Source organism: Nannospalax galili, unplaced genomic scaffold (assembly GCF_000622305.1).
Source record: "Nannospalax galili isolate Female #2095 unplaced genomic scaffold, S.galili_v1.0 scaffold107, whole genome shotgun sequence".
In the NCBI taxonomy this organism is placed as follows: domain Eukaryota; kingdom Metazoa; phylum Chordata; class Mammalia; order Rodentia; family Spalacidae; genus Nannospalax; species Nannospalax galili.
The window spans coordinates 2,195,876-2,218,802 of record NW_008358490.1 but is presented as its reverse complement, the minus strand read 5'-3'; the positions used below and the strand labels follow the sequence as shown (position 1 = coordinate 2,218,802).

The window sequence follows — 22,927 nt, the reverse complement described above, 5'->3', positions numbered from 1 at the left end:
ATTTTATTTAAAAAAAGTCTGTGATATATCAATGTAGGCTGATCGATTCCAACAAACTCACTATTTTGGTGCAGGATGTTGACAGGATAGGAGATAAATGTAGGAAATTTATATATCTACTTTGAAAAACAGAATAAACTATTTTGAAAAACTAAAAGAAAGATGTGGTCTCAAAGATCAAAATATTATCACTATCACACAAGATGATGACCAGTACTCCACTTTCACAAATCTAAAAATATTATTTTAAAGTGACAAAGAATGTTTGTCAATACCACTGTTAGCATAAAATCTAAACAGAAGCAAAGAGAATATATTTAATGTGAAGATATGTATACATTTGTACCACTGATTTTAGATTCTAGGGAGATATCTAGGACATAAGAACTGGCATGGAGAATGTTATATTCCTAGGAGACTATAAGGTAGACCTCTGGCCTAAAAATGCATGGAACAAAGTAAGGAAAAAAAAAAAAAGGAAGATCAGAACACAGAGCACATGATTTACTGACTGGCAAGAATAAAATCAGTATTTCTAAAATTAGAAAGTGTTACTTGTTTCTCCAAAAGCTGTTTTGTTTTGGCCACAGCTCTTGTGGCCAAATTAAGCTGAAGCTATTCCCATATATTGAGTTCTAATAAGTACGTGAAATAAACCTGCAGTAGGAAAGTATTTTCTTGCTATACAGTATTATCACACATGGGTATTAAAAATGGGATAAATATTCTAACATTACAGATTATAGAACAAGTAGTTTACATTACAGACTAAAACAAAGAACTGATTATCATAAATATTTAATTTGCTATTTAAACTCATTTAATTCTGCTAATTAAAGTGATCCATTTGTATATTACTTCAACTCCAAAAAAAAAAAATATCTAAGGAAGACAGCAAAATGTGTTTAGTTTGGCTTTCTATTAAACTATAAATGTTTTTTAAACATTTTTATATTTATTTTTTTTTGGGTGTGTGTCTGTGTATGTGTGCCACTACGTGCGTGTGGAGGTCAAAGGACAAACTGCATGACTTGGTCCTCTCCTTCCATCATGTGGATTCCAGGGACCAAATCAAGTTGTTAGGCTTGGTAGCAAGTGCCTGTACCCACTAAGCTATTCTGCCAGCCCCGAACTTCAGTATTCTTGCTAAAATGTAAGTTTCTATTTCCAAAGCCTCTTGGAGATAAGCAGCTTACAAAATTGCCACAGAATAGTGACTTACAGAGAAGAAATTGTAAATAGGCTACAATCTTTCCTCAAATACAGAAAAAAATTGTTAAAATGGTTCTATTCAATTTTGTTTTGAGAAAAAAATATACATTAAGAAAAATATATATGAAGATATCAACAGTGGAACCAAGACCTAATCAATAATGCTCAGCACTGGGATAGTGGTAAAGTCTTGTAGCTATCTAATAGTACTAAGAGGAATTGGTATACTAGGCTTTGAGCATCTATGTAAAACTTTAAAAAGCAATGTAAGATTACCTATCTAGGATTGATACTTCCATCGATTTCATAATTTACTCTTTTATCTGATCATCTGTTTTGGCACCGCTTCAAAATATTTCCTTCATTTTATAACCGATAGAACTCTTTATAAGTTTTAGAAAATTGAAATCGTAGTTCTAAAAGAATGTCAAATTGTTTCTTTGCTAAATTAGTATGTTCAGTTTTCAAGATGGATTTAATTTGTGCCACTTGATAACAACCTTTTCTGGATTTGTAATTGTCTCTTTCCATTGGTTCACTGCTTCAATGTTATTACTGTCTTCACTTATCCAGACCTGTAAAGGAACAGAACAGTCATTTAACTTGACAGAATATTAAGTAACTGAGGTTAAACAATTACTTATTGGTAAAAGATATGAATGTCTGGGTTACATATTTTTAAAGTAAACATCATTCCATTTTTCCAAAAGTTACTTGATGATTTGACACTTAAAGTCAAAATATTTAACCTGATGAATCATTCTGAAGATTATACAATCCAATTTAATTTAGGATGAAATTAAAATCACTCTGTGAGTATCCTCCTTATTCAGTTAATCTAGGAGGTCAACTAAACTTAATCCTGATCACATAAAAATATTTTTGCCAAGATTTACTAAACTGAGGCCAATAATGATTTCACCCAGTAAGAACGTGCACACAAGCACCTTTTATATTAAATAAAATTATAACCTTAATTGTAATCTAATAAACAGTCATTATTGATCCATAATAATTTCATAGTACCCATCTTATATAACTACAGATAATATATGTGAATTATCTTGAAAAACATAATACTATACAAATGTATATCACGACGGATATACATATAATATGGGAACAAGGCAGACAGGAACCACAAAACCTGAATGTTTGCCTTAGCTTTAGCATCAACTAATGCTGTTACTTTGGAATTAACTTCTCTGAGGTCTGAGTAAATAACTGGTTTTCAAACGTCTTTCTATGTTGGCCTTAAGAAACATTACTTCCAATAACATCTTACACAGACCCCAAAACATAACATAGGTAACGTAAGTATTTGGGTGGATAGAACAGTAGAAGAATTTGATGGTGGCTGACACTTGAGACTCCATCGAAGATATAAGAACAGATGACTAGCAAGAACCTTTCCAGATTTCTTATCTTGGAAATCACCTTTCTAAAATAAATTTCCTACTCCATTCATACACGATAGTTGAAACATGACAATATAGAAAACTAACTTCACAGGCCTCATGGCTATGAAAAGTTTGTTACATAAGTTTCTGAATTCAAATTATTTTCCAAATAAGAATACAGAAAACTATAAAAATTGGTACTCTAATACGAAAAAGTGAGAGTTTATATCACTCTTTGAAAATTCATATACATAATCTGAAGATCTCATGGAGACTTAATAATATCTTGTTCAAATAGAAGCTTTTAAACAAGTCATAGACTTCAAGTTTTAAATATGGCTCAAACACTTGTAATTAAGGTAAAAGATGACCAATAGCTACCACTAATTAGAGTAAGGAAAGAAACTATAAAAGGAAACAAATTTCTATACGCTTGACAGCAAGGAGTGCTACATAGATTTAAACAAATTACTCATAATTTTTACAGCAGAATCGACTAAATAATAATACAACCAGTTTTTTATTTTATTTTATTTTATGTGTATGCATGTATTGCCAGCATGTAGGTAAGTGCACCCGTGCCGTTCAATGCTTGTGGAGGTCAGAAGAGGCTGTCAGATCCCCTGGGACTGGTGTTACGGACAGTTGTTAACTGCCATGTGGGTGCTGGGATTCAAACACAGGTCTTCTGCAAGAACAACCAATGTTCCTAACCACTGACCCATCTCTCCAGCCTCAATACAACCACTGTTAAAAATTGATATTTTCACACCTGGCGTTGTGGTGCATGCCTGTACTTGGGAGGCAGAGGCAGGTGGAGCTCTGTAAGTCCAAGGCCAGCCTGGTCTACAGAGTGAGCTCCAGGCCAGCTGGGGCTACAGGGAGACCCTGTTTCAAAACAACAACAACAAAAAAAAACTGGGCCAGGCGTGGTGGCACATGCCTTTAATCCCAGCACTCGAAAGCTGGCGGATCTCTGTGAGTTCAAGGTCAGCCTGGTCTACATAGTGAGTTCCAGGACAACTGGGGCTACCAGGAGACCCTGTCTCAAAAGGACAAAAAAAAAATTGATATTTTGTAGAACTTCAAACCTGTCATAACTGAGTTAATAAAGGGTTCATGTGAAACAGAATAAAGTAAATGTGATACACAAAGTCTTAAGTTTGACATACATATTTAGGGTTCTCTCTTTCTACAATGAATTAGCAAGCAGTACTGAAAACTGATCTTATAATTTAAAGTTGAAAAGTTTAGGAAAGGCTTAAAAATTAACTCTGACTGCTCAGAAATTTTATCTATTTGTATTAAAGCAAAACATATGACAAAATTTGATTCTGTAATAACACTGAATTTTAACCTAGGCTGCTAAAGAATCTTCCTCTCTTCAATTTCGATTTTATCCTGTACCCTTTCTCAACTAACTACACAATAACACACAGGAAAATATAAGTAAGAAGTCCAAGGTAACCCCTACTAACCTGGCCTACAAAGTGTTTTCTTCTTACAGAGCTTCGACTATAGAGCTTAACAAGGAAAACAATTTCTTTTTCAGTCTGTATGAGAGGGAAAATCATAGTTTCTCCCCATTTTACTCTTCCACTGGAGGCCTTCAGTAAGCGTGTCTTCTTCTTATAAATCAACTCTCCTGAGCTAAACATTCCCACTTTCACAAAAAAGCCTATAAAACAAGAAACTCTGGTTTATAAAGTTTTTTGTAAAATACTGCATAAAGGTGTATTTATATACTGGTTATTGTAAAATTATAAATAAGCAACTTTAAAAGGTCTTATGACTATTGCTTGACAACAGAACACATCTCCAGTCAACTTTACAGCTGTTACCATATAACTATCTAGCCTCAGATAGATTTAATCTTCCTCTGGTCTGAATGACATCATTCACTGGATTTGTATGTCTAAGTAAGAGTCATCAGCAAAGGAATACACATTTAAAGAATTACACCAAGAGAAGTGTCAATTTTCTGGACAGCTAAAGACATTTATTTTACAAGTTTGGTAGAAACTGCCAGTAAATTATTTTGGCCTTGGTGCTTTACATCTTCTTTTTTTATACATTTTATTTATTATTTTTATTTTATCTGTATGAGTGTATTGCTTGCACGTAGGTCAGTGTACCCATATCATGCAATGATTTTGGAGGTCAGAAGAGGGCGTCATATCCCCTGGAACAAGAGATAGATAGATGATTGTTAGTCTCCATGTGGATTCTGGGAATCAAACCTGGGTCCTCTGCAAGAGCAGCCAGTGCTCTTAACCGCTGAGTCATCTCTCCAGCCCCCTATATCTTATTATGATTATGATTATTATTATTATTATTTACGTGTGTGTGTGTGTGTGTGTGTGTAGGTGTAGGTGTGTATGCATGTGTGTGCATAGGCCAGAGGTTGATGTCAGGTATCCTCAATTACTCTCTATCTTTAGAGACAGGGTCTTTCACTAAGCCTGGCACTCACAGATTGGCTAGATAGGCAGGCCAGAGTGCTCTACTCCCCCCACTTCAGGGTAAGAGACATGCATGACCACCCTGAGATTTTTTTATGTAGGTGCTAGGGTTCAAAACCATCTCTCCACCCCCACTTTAGTGCTTTATATAAGATGATCTTCACCATTTCATGGTTATTATTCTTTTTCAGATGCTTCCTCTTCTTATTTTTATTTTACTTCTTATTTTTATTTTATGTGTATGAGTATATTGCCTGCATGTATATAAGTGTATCCATGTCATGCAATGCCCTCAGAGGTCAGAAGAGGGGCATTGGATTCCCCTGGACAGTTGTTTGCCACCATGTAGGTGCTGGGAATTGAACCCAGGTCCTCAGCAAGAGCAGCCAGTGCTCTAAACCACTGAGCCATTGAATAAATGGCTCCAGCCCCTTGAATAAATTTTTAAAGAAATCATTTATTTTGTGTAGATGTGCAAATTAGAACAACTGTATATGGGATTGTCTTACATATTGCCAAATCTCTTCTGAATTAGAAATTTCTTCTGAATTAAAAATTATATCCTTGTCATTGTTCACAATATCAGTCATGCTTTTTATATATTTTTAAAAATTTTTAATAACTACATGATTAGAAGAAGCATTTCATTATAGCTTTAACATATTCAGTAACACACTTCAGAGCAAGAGTACATCTTTCACAAGTGGCTGTAAGTTTCTATGTTCACAGTTGAATATTTTTTTTTGCTTCATCTAACCTCCTAAAAATCTATTTTAAGTGTCTATTTTAAGTGTTTTTTGAAAGAAAAGTCTTCGGTTTTTAGACTGCCTTTTGTTATCTCTGTATTTCTCAACTCCAGCTTTAGCTTTGCTAATGCTTGTTATTTTTCTAGCTTATTGAGTTGAATGTTGAGTTTTATGTATTTTCAGACTTTTTAAGTTAAAATGCTTTTGCTTACCCAGATAGTTCCCTCCCACCTTTTAAAAAATAATTGCTCCATTTAACCAAGTATATTTTTCTATTCTACTTTTTCTACTTACCATCATTTTTCTTCCTCTGACTAAAATTATATTTTTCCAGGAAAAACTTCCTTTTTGTGTAATTTTTTTTGAATTTTTGTGTACTTCATACAAAACATCTTACTCATCTTTATACTTCCTTCCCAATTAGTGCCCTCCCATAGCCTCCCTCCCCCACTGGAATTCATACATTCTGTCATTTGTGTTAAGGCTTATCATGTCAAGTTAGTATCCCCAGAAGTCCCTCAGTAAAAATTCATCCACTGGGATCTAGTCAGTCTATCTAAGAGTCCCTCCCTTTAAGAAGATCAGCTCTTCCTCACCGAGCAGTAATCAGCTGCCAATATTTCTTTGACTAAGACTGGGGTCTGCTGTACATTTCCACAGTTCTGTGCTGGGTTTTTGTCTGCTTAAGTTTGCATGGGTCTTATGCATGCTAACACCATTGCTATAGGTTCATATGAGAAGGGTCCCAGGACCCTGTAGGATTCTATTCCCATATGGTCAGGCACCTCATCTCTAGCTCCTTATAATCTTTCTGGCCCCTCTTTAGAAATTATCCCAGTCCCTCCCACTCTTACCGCTTGAAGTAGGGTTAATCTCAAATCTTCAGCTCTAAGAGTGACTACATGAAGCAAGCATAGCCAACCAAAGAATCCCAACCCCTAGAAGTACATCTAGATAGAGAAGGGCACAAAACTTCACACTCTGGTCTCTGGGTTATTATCCAATGGTAACCTCCCACATCTGACAGACTTTGAACCACTGATATACTTACTCAAAGTCAGAGGTGTTGATGAGCTTGGAAGGTATTGTGCCTCAAGAATCTGCAGCTGAATCCTGCTATTTACTGCTTGAAAACAAGTCCCCAATTCAAGTTCTGCATGGCAAACCTACATATGAAAAGTATCATTTAGTAGTTTGTATTAAAGTTTGGAGATTTTTAAAGTTCTAAGATAAAGAGCTAGAGATAGAAAATTTCCAACTATTGCTTTCTATTGACACTAAAAACTACAAGTTACAAGAGAAGGTTATGAGGATAAATATCATGGATCTTGAATATATCCAATATATTCACTTGGACAGATTCTGAAACTATAAGATATACCTACACACTGAACTTCGAAATTACTGACACAAAAAGATAGTTCAACTAAAAAACAAAATTAAATTTCTAAGTCATATTACTGGAGAAATTGCTTAACCAAAAGGAACACATTTTCAAAAGAATTAAAAATAGAGGCTGGAGATGGCTCAGTGCTTAAGAGCACTGGCTGAAGTGGATGAACTTGCACTAAAGGACATCTGTGTACAAATGCTTGACTGGATAGGACTTAACATATATGACAGAATGCATGAGAGGGAGTGGTTATGTGGGGGATGGATGGGGGAGGGGGTATAAACTTAACTGTTAAATGAAATGCACAAAAAATTCAGTAAAGTTTACCCAAAAAGTCCACTGGCTGCACTTATGGAGGACCCGGGTTTGGGTCCCAGCACCCACATGACAGCTAACAACTGTCTGAAACTCCAGTTCCAGGGGAGCCAATGCCCTCTTCTGATTTTTATGGGCACTGCATGACTACATACATACATACATACATACATACATACATACACACACACACAGGCAAAACACTCATATACATAGAATAAAAATAAAGAAAAAAATTTGCTGAGTCTTTTTGAGACAGGGTCTCCCTGTGGTCCCAGCTGTCCTGGAACTCACTATGTAGACCAGGCTGGCCTCGAGAAGTAAGAATTGTAGCTACCAAAATCAGCAAACAGAATTACTACAATAAACAGATCTGTGGACTAAGAGCTGAATTACTATTCTGAATGAAGTAAGCCAAAGAAAGCTGGGAAGAAAGAAGCCAGTCCAAGTCACGAGGCAGTAAGTATTAAGGAAAAGGTCAAAGAAAAGCTGAGGCAAACAAAATGATGAAGACATGTGGGGGAGATATACTCTTTAGTATCTCTGATCAAAAGCAAAATAAAACTGGTGATTTGACTTATATGGATTCTAAGGTTCTTGGAGTGAAAAATAAAAGAGAAACACAAAGCCAGCCAGGGCTATATAGTAAGACCCTGTCTGGAAAAAGAGAGAGAGTTGGCTTATCATTGAAGTCAGAAGTAATGGGTGTTAGTAAGTTGTCAGAGGAGATGAAGGCAGTTTTGCTGAACATGGTATGTATTTCTGAGATAAAAGATGTCTGTAGAGAGGGCAAAAGTTTCATGAAAGAGAAAGGGAAGGAGGGAAAAATATATCATCACAGATCTTACTAGGACTTAACATAAACAGCCACAAAGTCTTTGCTATTATTCATTCCAATAAAAAGTTACAGAATAGTTAAGTAACACGTCCTGAAAAGTTTTAACTATTTTTTTTTCTAATTTTAGAAGGAAAAGGTCAGTATTTAATAACTGCCCAGTATTCTGCAATAATTGGCTTACCGGGAAGAAACAGAACAAAAACCAACTTTCTATGTACATGCCATTGACTAAAGCTTGGGCATTTCCTTAAAACATGATGGTGTTTTAACACTGCTATACATAAGAAATGGAGAGCTTCAGTGAAAAATGAATTTCTTAAAAAAAATATAAAATGTTGAAGTTAATTTCCCCTTTAGAAAGTTTTATTATAATGATCAAACTTGTTCATTTTAGCAATAAATTTTGACTTCTTATAATAAGTGATTCTAGGACTCAATGAGGTCTCAATGTTTTAGAATGAGAATGAATTAACTATTTGCACAAGAATTCAAAGGCAATACAACAACAACAACAACAACAAAAACAATACCAAATTAAAACAAAAAGCCATTCCTGATTTTTAAAAAGTTTCTTTAAAGGTAGGAGGATAATTTATGACAAATCTGGGCTATATAGTGAGATCCTATCTGAAAAATACATACTTATATCTATGGACTTTAAATTAGTAAATTTAAACAATACAACTGGGACTGGTAATACAAGCCTGCCACTCAAGAGATTGAGGCAGGAGAACTGCAAGTTCAAGACCTTACTTACTGAGAACCATCTTTAAAAAAAGTGTGTGTGGTAGGGGTATTATAGTTGAGGGCACAGTGCTTGCCTACCATGGGCAAAGTCCTAAGTTTAATCCCTAATACTAAAAGAAAAGCAAAAGATACAGACACCATTGTTTATAAAACCCAAAGGAAACCATGGTTAAATTTTTCATCAATCTTTTTTCATTATTGTTTTATATTCATGATTAAATACTTATGAGAACACCTAAGTTGGCAAAACTTCTCATTGTTATACAATTGTAGAGTTCATGCTCATAAAACACAGAAGTCTTTGGCAATGGGTTTGCCATTTTCTACTTGCCAAAGTCATTTCACAAATTCCACTTTTGTTCCAGGACATGAACTCAGAACAATAAATTAGCAGGTATGTATTGACATTTAATAAGCATAAAACTGTGGAAGGTCTCTGCTTCTGAGCAATGTGTCATTAAAAAAAAAAACCTATTAGCCTTCCTAGAATTGTCAAAAATGAAATAGTAAGAGAATATTAATTAAAGAAAATCTGGTGATAGTTAAGAACATTTTATGGGGGGTGGCAATAAATACATGGTAGAACCCAGAGAGCTGGTTATAGAAACAAATTCCACTCTCCAACTCCTGGCTCCATAAACTCACGCATGCTTCACTATTATTCTCTGTTACTAGGGATAACCTGAGCACACATTCTTTTCTAAGCATGGGGTGAACATCAGGTACGTTAGCAATGAGTGAGCCATAAAGGTAAATTTCTATAAAGGTCAGACATTTCTTCAGGAAAACTTTGCCTTGTCCACAGTACAGAAACTTGAAATCTCAAGTAATACTTAACATACTACTAGTCAGGGTCAAGAACTCTATCAAGAAAAACACTGGCTCTGGACCAAAGTTGTGTTATCCATGGAGAAATGGCTGTCAATGTTGATGGGTATGTAAATCTGGATCTTTAAATGTCACAATTAAAGTTATCTATTCTCTTCAACACATGAAGAATAATAATTCTTGCCTTGGACAATATGAAACATCAACACAGTAACATAAATTCACTCATCTAGAATAGCTCAAATTCTCTTTTTTCAAGTTGTCTATCTTTGTAACCCTAGCACCTGCCAGACAATAGATACATAGGTTAATTATAAGACTTGCAACAAATCAGTATCATTTTGAAGAATGTAGCCATAATCATTACTTCAAATTCTTCAAAGAAAACAATTTCCTTCACTGAGTTCTGGTGTACTCTGTCTTCAGTGTTTTAATTGATGAAATCTTCATTTGAGAACCATATTTGTATCTTCTGTAAAATATTATTATAGATTACTATCTACTACACTCATGTAAATGATACCAGTGACAAACTCCTGTCCCAGTTGTATTTTAACAGAAAATGACAGTCTAATTTTCATGCCTGCAGTCATCATTTACTCATTCATTGCTACCTACAGACAAATATTTAGTAGCAATAATATGCCAAGCCCTCAGAAACAGCAGGGCAAAATATGAGGAAAGCAAATGGAAGCTTAAGCCCACTTTTGTTTAAAACAAGTAACTTAAATAATTTTAAAAATGTTAACAAATGCCATAAAGGAGCACATTGGGAAGGTGGTTAATCCCATAACTCAGAAGTCAGAGACAGGTAGATCTCTATGAGTTCAAAGCCAGCCTGGTCTATATAGGGAGCTGCAGACCAGTCAGGGTTACAATAGTGAGACACTGTCTCAAAAAAAAAAAAAAAAAAGAAGAAAAGAAACACATTGGGGATTGAGATTGACTGAAAATATGGGCAATTCTTTTGGCCAGTTTTTTTTTTATATAAAATTTTAATCTCTAATTTCCCCTTCCAATCTGGTGGTTCTCAAGACACATAATAATCACTCGGGAGTCAGGTGTGGTGGTGCACATCTTTAATCCCAGCACTTAGGAGGCAGAGACAAGAGAACCTCTCTGAGTTCAAGGCCAGCCTAGTCTACACAATGAGTTCCAGTACAGCTGGGGCTACAAGGACACCCTGTCTCAAAAAGACAAATAAATAAATAAATAAATAAATAAACAAACAATCAGTTGGGAATCTATTGAAGACTTCAAATGCTTCTGTTCCAGCCTCTAAGAAATTTTAATTTAATTGTACTGGTTTAGATGTGGACATGCTTTAAAAATTCTCAGGTGACACCAAGTTTCTTTTAAGAAGCACTTCAAGTTATCCTAAATATTTTTGGAAGAGGTAAAATATTAATTCTAATTAAATTTGAAATCACACACAGGTTTGAGCTTATAAAACTTGTAACGTTTCTATAAAATTATCCCAACACAGAAACTACATAATTAAATTATTAGGAATTTCAAAACACTTTCATTACACTGTTTGACTGGCTTGCTGAGAGAACCAAGTATCAACTCTCAAAAGTAATCAAGCACTTTTTCAAAAAAGAAAAAGATCAGCTTTACAAACTTCCATTCTTGGGTCAGTGAGATGGGCTCAGCAGGTTAGGGGTGCTTGCTGCCTTGCCTAACGACCCCACTTTGATCACAGGAATCCACATGGTAGAAGGGGAGAAACAACTCCTACAAGTTGTCCTGTGACCTCTGCACACATGCTGTGGCATTCACGAGTACTCCTCCACATATAACACATGTCAAAAAGTTTTAGATATAAAAGATTAAAAATCTTTAAAAATTTCATTCTGTGATAAGGGTGCAGTTCGGTAGTAGAGCATGTGCTCATCAATATGGGTGAGGTACTGGGCTCAATACTTAGCACCAGAGGAAAAACAAAACAAAGCCCAACTTCCATGCTAACCAGTTTGCCAACATATAGCTTGCCCATATGATTAAATTAATTTTCTCCATTTACTTTGTGGTAATCACAGACTACATAAGGGTTTTATGATTCATTCTTATTTTTCCTGAGTCATCAACTACTAAAACCATTTTAAAAATTAATTATTTAAAGTTATTAATACTTCATGATTATTCCCTTTAGGGTTACTGCTCTTAAAATATGAAACGTTGATGAAAAATGTGCTAGGAAGGGGAAACATGAGGCTATTCTCCAATGCAGAAAAAAAAACGGTTATGTTAATGTTTTATAAATTATTTCTAAAGTATCACTTTAAAATAATACTGTTTCTTCAGAGCTTTCCTGGTCTTCTAATATACTATACTATAATGTTCAAGTTATCCTCCAACAAATAAAAAGTTATTCATGGCTGGAGAGATGGCTCAGTGATTAAGAGTACTGGCTGTACTCTGAAGAGAGGACCCAGCACCCACATAGTGGCTAACATCTGTCCTTAACTCCAGTTCCAGGGAATCTGACACCCTTTTCTGGCCTCTGTGGGCATTATATAACACAAGTACATTTACATGTATTCAGGCAAAACACTCATACACATAAAATACTTTTTAAAAAGTTATTAATTAAATCATTATAAAAGTGTGAAAAAGTTTCAACATTGTATACTATTGTCACTTACAGGAATTTTTGAAGGTGGTATTATTTCCAATGAATAATCCATTTCCTGTATGCTAAGAGTTCTGAGTGACAGAGAGCATTCTCCAATGGTTTTCTTCCTGGGGGTCTGGGTTTGAATCTTAAATATAAGCCTTATAGTTTGTAGATTTTGTAGTTTAATAGCAAAGACAAAAGTTTCCATAAATTCGACAACCTTAAAAAATAAGAAAACATTAAACACTAAAAAGGCTGATATACCATTATAAAATTAGATTTTCTATCTAAGAAAGGCATGCATAATGTTTTTACAACAACATACATTTTAAATGAAAATTAAATAGACATGATTTGTTTTATCATCTTCCTTAACTTCACAAATCATCCTTATAATTACTAGGAAATTCAGGTCAGTATTTACACCAAGCTCACCAGAGTACAGCTTTTCCTTTTTGAAAATAAGACTATTTTTCCATCTTTGGCTCTAGGACATTTCTCTTGCTATTCATAATTTTTCAACAGTTAATGAGAGTGATTGAAGAATTCCATATGCAAGCTTACCAAAAGTCTAGAATCTAAGTTGTTCACATAGACTTGAATTCTCTCTTTAAAGAATCTGAACACTAGATTGTTTTTTGCTATACACTCTCTTCTTTCCACCTTTACTGCAGCCTTTTGAAAGTCAACATATGTAGCCAACTAATAAATATTTTGGATACTGTCCCCAATTTTTCATTTATATTATAATCATTTATACCTGAAAATCACATTCCTATGAGTCTCCCAACCACTAAGCTTTTTCTTTGAAAAGTGATGAATATGAGAAAAACAGGAAAAATTTCAAACACAAAAAAATTCACTTACACTGGAACCTTCTTTGGCTGAAGACTTGAAGTGCACTGGTTTGGGCAAGGTTAGAATTCCTTTTATAGAAATTGTGGGAGTGTCTCCAAAACTAGAGGGCCAAGTTAAATCTCTGCACTAAAAAAAATTGGAAGTATAATTTGAAGTTTTACCAAGAACTCTAACAATACAAATATGTGACATTAAGTTAATGACTTTTAACAAAAAAAATTAAGTAAATTTTAGAATACTGACTTCATGTTTCATCCACATTCAAATATGACATTATTCTAGATGTCCTACTAGTTTCCTTCTTGAAGTTAAAAACATACGCATTCCATCATACTACAATCTGTTTTCTTAAATGCTTTCATAAATTACCATGGCAAGTAATAGGTTTCACTATGACATTTCCAAGTATACTTTGTTTGGTTGATCCTCTTCTTCTGTTCCTTTCCCCTGTACCTCTGCCATGCCTTCCACTCTTGCCCCCTTCCATCCTCAGTAGTCCCCTTTCTACTTTAAAGTCACATGTAGTCTATGATTATCCCCAATCCCCTTCCTTGAAATTTCTTTTCCCCCATCATGGCTCCCTCTCTAGTTTCCTGACCTATATCTACATAAATACAAATGCATAAAAATTAAAAGCAGGATTCATTTATGAGAGAATACATGTGAGAAAACATGCAATATTTGTCTTTCTGAGTCTTGGTTATCTCACTTTATAACTTCCAGAAGATCTATTTTCCTGGAAATTTCATAATTTCATCCTTATATGGATAATATTCCATTGTGTATATATTACCACATTTTTATTATCTATTCATCTTTGATAGACATCTAGGCTGACATTATTTCCTTGCTATTGTGAAGAGCAATGAACTCTGTAGTAGGATTTCTAGTCCTTTGGACATATGCCCAGGAGTGATATAGTTAAATCATATGGTAGCTCTATTTTTGTTTTTTTTTTTTTGAGAAACCTCCACAGTGATTTCCACAGTGCTAGACCACTTTACCACCAGCAGTGAAAAAGTTCCTTTTCCCCAACATCCTCACCAGTATTTGTTGTCATTTGTTTTTTTATGATAGCCATTCTCACTGGCATGAGATGGAATCTCAAAGTAGTTTTAATTTGCACTTCCCTAATGGCCAAGGATGCTGAACACTTTTAACAGTATTTATTGTCCATTTTTATTTCTTCTTTCAAGAGCTATCTGTTCAGTTCATTAGCTCATTTATTGATTGGCAGTTTCATTTTTCAGTGTTTAACTTTTGCAATATATATATATATATTCCAGACCTTAACTTCACCTGAAGTGTAGTTGGCAGAGATGTTCTCCCACTATGTAGGATGTATGTTCACCCTTCTGACAGTTTTCTTTTCTATGCAGAAGCTTTTAAATTTCATGTAATCCCATCGGTCAATTCTTGGGATTATGTCCTGTGCTACTGGGGTCCTATTCACAAAGGTCTTGCCTACGCCTATATCTTAAAGTCCCTCTAGCAGTTTCAGTGTTTAAATGTTTTATTAGACAGTTTGTCTTCAAAATAGTATAGACTCTTACATTCTGAAACAGTTACTGGCCCCTCTCAGGCAAACGCAATGCTAGATACTCTCAGAGTCTAAATGTTCAATTTTATGGAAAAAATTGGTATTAACTACACTAATTTACCTGTAAAACTGTGATCCAGATCTGCTCTGCTGAAGAATTATAAAACAATTTCACATTCAATCTCCCCAAATCTCTTTCATCTCCTGATAGGGTAATTGTATCTGAGTTGTAAAGGACAAAGATTAAAAATTCCACGCAATCTTTTTAACCCATTTAAGCTTTGATATAATTCATTTTTAAAAGCACAAATGAAAATTGCTACCATTTTTAAAAGTCACAATATAATAAGACAAAAATCATGCACCTACTTTTTTATTGAAGTCCTTCTACACACTATAGGAAGCACATAGTGTAGGAACTAACAAAACTGCAACCTTCACAAATAACATTCATAAGGTCTATATGCTTCTGAAAGTTCCTTCATTCAGATACTTTAAAGCACGCAAATAAAAGCTATGTAACTGCTTCACTTTAAAGAGATTCATTCCTGAGCTAGAAAGATGGTTCAGCAGTTAAAAGTACTTACTGCTCTATCAGAGGACCAGAGGTCACATCCAAGTACCCACATCAGGTGGCTCACAAACACTTGTAACTCCAGCTCCCAAGGTATCTAACACCACCTTCTAGCCTACAGTGGCACCCACAGACACAGAGAACTAAAATAAATCTTTAAAAAATAATAATAAAAAGTTTTACTCCTGCCTGAACTCTGAGGCATGGGCCATCTGATCTGCATTTCCATAAATGATACTACTACTAACACAGGTATAACCAGCATATAAAATATATAGAATGCTTTTTCTTTCTCAATCATATACAATGTCAAACTACTAATAAGTAGAAATAATTTCTTGCACAATAATAACACAGGATACTTTATTCCTTACCCAGGCTTCTGTTACTGCCCTGAGAATTTTTTCTTGAAGAAGAACTACTGGGCACACTGGACAGTGAATCATGTCTCTACAAATAGAATTCTTTGGTCAGAAATTATGCATCAAATTTTAAAGATTCTAACTCTTATGCCCCAGTAACTACCCTGCATATCAAACTGCATGCTAATCACTTTGTCCGAATTTCTACTTTTATAGGAGAGGGAAAAAACTTTCTAAATATGTATCAGGAAAATCTTAAATACCTTATTAGATAACATATTGGAAAGTGGCATTTTTGGTTTGGTTTTATAATAAACAGAAATTACTTCTTAATTTTCATACTTAAAGAACAGCATTATCAAAGCAAAGACCCTCTAGACCAGGAGCATCAGCATTACTTGCAAACTTTGTACAAATATAAATTCAGGACCCACCACAGGACAATTTAATCAAAAACCCTATGGGTGGGGCTGGAGGATGGCTCAGGGGTTAAGAACACTGGGTACTCTTAGAGAGGACCAGGATTCGGTTCCCAGCACCCACATGGTAGCTAACAATCATCCATAGCTCCAGTTCCAGGGGGATCTGACACCCTCTTCTGGCCTCCACAGGCATTGTACACATGGGTACACTTACATACATGTAGGCAAAACACTCATACACATAAAATAAAAATAAATAAATTTTAAAGCTGGTTATGTTAAGTAAGTACTTTTTTAACAGATGTAAACTATTTATTGAATATTTGCCACCAAATATTGTTAAATACATTATCTTGCACCATATCACTTTCAAGTTAAAATGTCAGAAACAAACACCAATATTTACAATTCTTTTAAGGAATGTTATAATGATACATTAAGGCGTAAATTCTTTTGGTTTATAATTCTTAAAAGAACAATAGCAAAGTGATGCAAAGTCTTCAATGTGAGATTATGATTAAGCTACATTTTACAAAAATATGATGTAAGATGGCAATTATCCCATTCGGCATCCTGGATTGGATCCTTCAGGAGGGACTGATAATTTATACAGTCAACTTTAAAATTTACAGATAAAGGCAGATCAATACTGCCATTGAGAAATACATCTCTTAACATATACAACTTTCAGGCCACTGTTTTGAAGGTCTGAAGTATCAAGTTTGTTTGATGAATTAGTCTGTTAGCACTTAGGAACACATTTATTGCCTTGTCATCTTTAAAATATGTTTTCAGAGTATCACTGAAACTTTTGGAGTACTTTACAAATTCTTTCTTTTGTTGTTCAAGTGCCCTGTGATTCTGGTATTGATATTCCTTGAAAACATTATTCACTGTATCAAGTAGTTATTTTATTGCACTAGCTATATCCTTGATTGTAGAAACCTCACTCTGTGATTGATCTCATCTGGGATCTTACTGAGACTCTGTTTAAGTGCTCGTGCCTTTTCATTTAGGTCCTGGAATTCTGGCTCTGGAATTCTAGGACCTAATCATGTACTCTTCTACGTCATCAGATGCCATATGAAGGAGGGACTCTGTGAAGTTAGCTTCCACATTTTTTTCCTCTAGAATTTTCATAATGATGCCTTGTGTGAGACCTGGATTTTCCTTTTCAGCCTTAATGAAAGCGGCCCTCAGGGTCTGAGCTGCAGACAAATTTACTCGTTCTGGCTCATTAAACACAGGATACATGACTGCATAGAGGGGCATATAAACCATGGAAGTGGTCTCAGCTTCATTCTTCATGTCTTCCATTGTCATCATTCAAAAGCCAACTACAGTAGAAAAGCAGTGCTAAAATACAGAGGAATCTTCATTCACGGCAGTATGTCTTCCCTGTTTCATGTGCAATAAAGAATGGTGCACACAAAAATGAACACCAATCTTACCAGCAACTGAGGCACAGACTTCACTTCCCACCTTCGGAGCCCTCTTCAACTCCTGGATCAATTCACTCCGGCGACACCGGAAGGACCCCTAAGTAAGTACTTTTAACTATACCATAATAAATTCTAACTGCCTCCAAATCCTTAAGTATATACCAACTGAGAAATATATAATTCATGCAAAACAAAATAAAAACACTGTCTTTTATTAGTTAGTGGAGAGTTTTCTAAAATAATGAATAAGGGAAATGCCAAGTATTTATTCTTCAGCTATTAGAACACATATAGTCACAGAAATGCCGTATGTCATTCTTAATGTACTTCACACATTTTTAATTTTTTTATTTGAAAAAAAACCACACTTAATTAAACTGATAACACTATTTTTACCTGGATGAATCGCTGAGATGAACTTGTAAGATCAAACATAGATTTGCTTAGCCCAGGGGAACCGAGAAGTTTACTGGTCCTTAAATCACAAACTACAAAAAGACAAGAGAATACTATTTTCATAGTAAAGAAAATCTAAATTCTACCAAATTACCAAAAACTAAATCTCTATAGGATACATCATACACAGCATATACAAGTCTACATAAAAATAAGTTCTTATAAAATCTACAACATGAGCCAGCTGTGGTGGTGCATGCCTTTAATCCCAGCATTTGAGAGGCAGAGGAAGGCAGATCTTTGTGAGTTTAAGGCCAGCCTGGTCTACATAGTGAGTTCCAGGCCAGTTGGGGCTACAGAGAGACCTTGTCTCAAAAAGACCAAAAAGAAAAAATCTAAAACAGTTCTCTCTCAATTATTTTCCTCTTTAAAACAGAAGTCCATCGGGTGTGGTAGCACAGTACTTGGGAGGCAAAGGCAGGTGGATCTCTGAGGCCAGCCTGATCTGCATAGCCAGTGCAAGTTCCAGGCCAGCTGAGGCTACAGGAAGACCCTCTCTCTCTCCTCAAAAAAAAAAAAAAAAAAAAAAAAAAAAAAAAAAAAAAAAGAACAGAACAACAACAACAAATAGCAATCAAACACATTTTCATATCCACATCAATTTTCAAATAGGTTTTTTTTTCCGTATTACCCAATTCTTCATCCAAAAAGAACATTCTTAGGAGAATGGAAATACTCTGCACTAAATGTAATTCAACCACTATTTAATGAGCATGTATCACATAAAAACGTTCAATTCTGAATCCCCTATGTTCTTGTATTTCTAGTGCCCCTCCAAACTGCAAGATCCTTTAAAAAGGAACTCTGCACACCAAGTGTGTATCTAGCACAGTAGTGAGTACAGAGCAAGCTCTTAATCAGTTTTTATTTAGCACCTCACCCTGAATTCAGTCATGCCAATACATATAAATATGGAAATTACACATATTTATGTGGTGTAAAAACCCTGAAAAACAGAATTTTACAAATCAGAGGCACACATGGTAGTTTTGAACTGTTATAGTCTCAAATATGAAACTAAAAAGTTCTACAAATTGGCCGGGCGTGGTGGCGCACGCTTTTAATCCCAGCACTCAGGAGGCAGAGGCAGGCAGATCTCTGTGCGTTCAAGGCCAGCCTGGTCTACATAGGGAGTTCCAGGACAGCTGGGGCTACAAGGAGACCCTGTCTCAAAAAGACGAAAAAAAAAAATTCTACAAATTAAGCATTTTGTATTTTGTTCTATTTCTAATCATGAGTTCTTAAATTCAGTTAGCTGATTAGAACCAAAAAAGAAAAATTATAAATATCTATTGTAGAATTTAAATATATAGCATATATAATTCAAGCAAAATAATCTAAAAAGTAAACTTTCAAAAAGGAAAAATAAAATGGAGTTTGGACTACCAACAGAAACAATGCATTAATACTTGAATTGTTTTATTAATTTTAACACTACAGAGAAGTCATGATGCTTATCATACACTTGTGAAGTCTGTTTTGCTTTTATTTATTTATAAATATTTTGTTTATTATCTTTATTTTATGTGTATGAGTATATTGCCTGCATGTACGTGAGTGTACCTGTGTCATGCAATGCCCACAGAGTTCAGGGTGTCAGATCCCCTGCAACTGGAGTTACAGACGGCTGTTAGCCACCATGTGGGTGTTGGGATTCGAACCTGGGTTCTCTGGAAGAACGGCAAGTGTTCTTAACCACTCAGTCACCTCTCCAGCCCCTGCTTTGCTTTTATTTTAGAAATGCTCTTAATAGTAATTTTTTTTTCTGCCAGGGTCTTAGATTTTATTTCTAAATATGTTAAAGAGAAACACAGAGGAAAAGGAAAAAATAATTCTTACCAGATCCATACAGTTTTCTTGTTTCTAAATGAGGAGGAAAGCGCCGACTCAAGTCAGGTGAAAAGTGTTGATACATATAGCATGGATTATACACGTCATAGCTGGGTCCATGGTGGGATGAACTGGAAAGTTCTACCTTACGATCTCCAAAAGATGCTCTAGCAGATCCTGAAAGCAAGTATTTCTATAAGTCAAAAGCTGATACACTTAAGGGAAAGTATAAAAATACTGAATCATATGCCTTTGAGATCTAAAACAATTGGCACATAGCTTTAGAATTCTAATTGCAGTGTATATGTAAAGGTAGAGTCAGGAATCCTGCTTTTAAGACAGCCTGGAAAATATCTGGCATTTTTGCCCTATAGGCAACTCTGTATTTTGTGACCTAAATTTCTCCTTGTTTTTCTACTGATACATATAACTCTTTTAAATGAAAAGATTTTTCTTGAGACCCATTCTCTTTAACACAGAACATTTGAAAAACTGACCATATACTGAGATACACAAAGCAGATCTTATATTTAAAAGAACTGAAATCAAGCAAAGTATTTTTTTAACCACAATAGAGTTAAGTTGGAACTCAAGTAACAACAAAAAAAATGAATAGAAAATATTTATGAATATACTAAGGGCCAAAAATATATTTTTTAAATATACCATTTAATAAGAAAAACAGGGCTGGAAAGATGGCTCAGTGGTTAAAAGCACTTGTTGCTGAGTTTGTTTCCCAGCACCCATATCTGTGAGCTACAACCATCTATAATTCCAGTTCCAGGAGATCTGACACCCTTTTCTGGCCTCTGAGGGTACCCACACACATATGGGGAGGGAGGGAGGGAGGGAGGGAGAGGAGAGAGAGAGAGGAGAGAGAGAGGAGAGAGAGAGAGAGAGGAGAGAGAGAGAGAAATCTTTTAAAAAGAAAGAAGATTAAAAGCTTTTTTGTGTGCTGGATATTAAGAATTGAATTCTGGCACTATGATAGGAAAATAGATTAATGAAAAGAATGCAAGGCCCTGAGAGAGTACCTATTTTATGAACACCTGATATTTAATCAAGGTGACTTCATATAGCAGTGGAGAAAGAATAGTGTTTGCACTACAGTTAACTGCTGATAAAGAAAACACTTTATTTAATCAATAATATTCATAAAAATTAATTCTACATAGGTCATAGATCTAAGTTAAACACCAAAAACAAACAAATTTCTATATTTAAGTTATTTGTAAGAAAGTTTCACAACCCTAAAACAGGGAAGTACTTTTTAAATGGAACACAGGACAGTAATCATAAAATGTATTTATGCTTATTTAAATTAATTTTATTAAAATTTAAAATTGCATTTGTCAAAAAATTACTTGAGAGTACACAGGTGCCCCAGAATGGGAGATAACACATGCAAGAAAATGTAACTGGAAAATAAATGAGACGCCCCTAAAAGTCAGTAAGAAGACGACAGATAAGCCTCTATACAAATTGGTTCACTACTTAAACAGGCACTTAGAAGAAAAATGTGATTTAAAAGCTCAGGGAGATATACAACTGAAATGGTTAAAACTAAAAAGATTGACAATAAGAAGTGTTGATAAGAAAGTAGAGCAGTATATACTGTTGTATTCTTCCCTTGGGAATGAAAATTGATACAATCACTGTGGAAGAGCTTGCTAATTTCTACTAAAGCTGAAGATATTTATACCCTATGATTCAACAATGCTATTTCAAACATATACACAGCTGAAACTGCTGTACGCTCACAAGACACACAAGAAGTTTGCAAGCATTGTCATCCTTACTAGTCAAAAATTAGAAAAAAAGTCCAGTGCCCACCAACAGTAAAATAGAAAAAAAAGTAGCATGCTATCCCACGCCATTTAAAACAAAGAGTCTCCAAGTGCAACCGATTATGACTAATAGATACATACAGATTAGGGATGCATGCACCTCTCAATGTTAGTAGCAAATACAATGAGTCTTTCTGCAAGGAACAATATATTCTAAAATGAAATGGAGATTTTTTTTAAAGGTTAAAAACTCATTCAATTTTATGTCTTACAAGGCTTATACTGAGTTCTATAACTGTATTAATTCAACTGTGAACCTAGAAACTTACAGTCACTTGTGAAAGAGATGTACTCTTGCACTAGAGTGTGTTAGTGAATATGTTAAAGCTGTAATGAAATGCTTCTTCTAATCATGTAGTTATTAAAAATTAAAAAAATAAAGAAATCAAGAAAAATAAATAAAACAAAGAGTGAATTGTAACACATACTTATATTTGGACATGAAAACAAACTAAAACTATTAGCTACTTGAATGACTCTCATAAGCATAATGTTGAACAAAAAAGATATAAACAGGAGCTGGGGAAATGGCTCAATGGTTAAGAGTACTGGCTGCTCTTGCAGAGGACCTAGGTTCAATTCCCAGCACCCACATGGCCTCCAAAACTCCAGTTCCAAGGGAAGCCAGTGCCCTCTGCTGAGCTCCATGGGCATTGCACAACACAGGTGTACTTACATGCATGCAGGCAATACACTCATACACAAAAGATAAAAATAATAAAGTTTTAAAAGATATAAACAAAAAATATGAACTGAATACGTAATTTCATTTAAACACCAAAAATTTAAAAAAACATAATGTTTAGGAATATGTGCTAGAATTATTATTTTAAAGATTGTTCTACTAATTACCCTTAGTGAATGAAGGTTGGGAAGAGGAACACTTTAGGGTCGCTGTAATTAATACTCTATTTCTTTATGTGGGTGGTGCCTACATATGGGTTTTGCTCTTTAATAAAACACCAAGTTTTACATTTCTGTTTTGTGCATTTTCCTCCATATATATGACATCTCACAATTTTAAAAGGGGAAAAA

At 34.7% G+C, this 22,927-nt stretch overlaps 1 protein-coding gene and 1 pseudogene across 4 annotated transcripts in view; both read right to left on the bottom strand.

Annotated features, from left to right (window-relative positions):
- Positions 1-303: 303 nt before the first annotated feature.
- Positions 304-22,927, bottom strand: part of Tc2n (tandem C2 domains, nuclear) — a 38,665-nt gene continuing 16,041 nt past the window's right edge. For all 4 annotated transcript variants that reach the window (XM_008821732.3, XM_029557980.1, XM_029557982.1 and 1 more), the window contains exons 4-12: positions 20,055-20,222; positions 18,156-18,247; positions 15,908-15,983; positions 15,081-15,181; positions 13,429-13,545; positions 12,590-12,781; positions 6,872-6,986; positions 4,091-4,290; positions 304-1,787 (exon numbers count right to left, since the gene is read on the bottom strand). In XM_008821732.3, coding sequence (XP_008819954.1) covers positions 1,677-1,787; positions 4,091-4,290; positions 6,872-6,986; positions 12,590-12,781; positions 13,429-13,545; positions 15,081-15,181; positions 15,908-15,983; positions 18,156-18,247; positions 20,055-20,222 — 1,172 coding nt within the window. In that variant the 3' untranslated portion in view covers positions 304-1,676. The remainder of the gene's footprint in view (positions 1,788-4,090; positions 4,291-6,871; positions 6,987-12,589; positions 12,782-13,428; positions 13,546-15,080; positions 15,182-15,907; positions 15,984-18,155; positions 18,248-20,054; positions 20,223-22,927) is intronic.
- Positions 16,867-17,694, bottom strand: LOC103724605 (annotated as a pseudogene).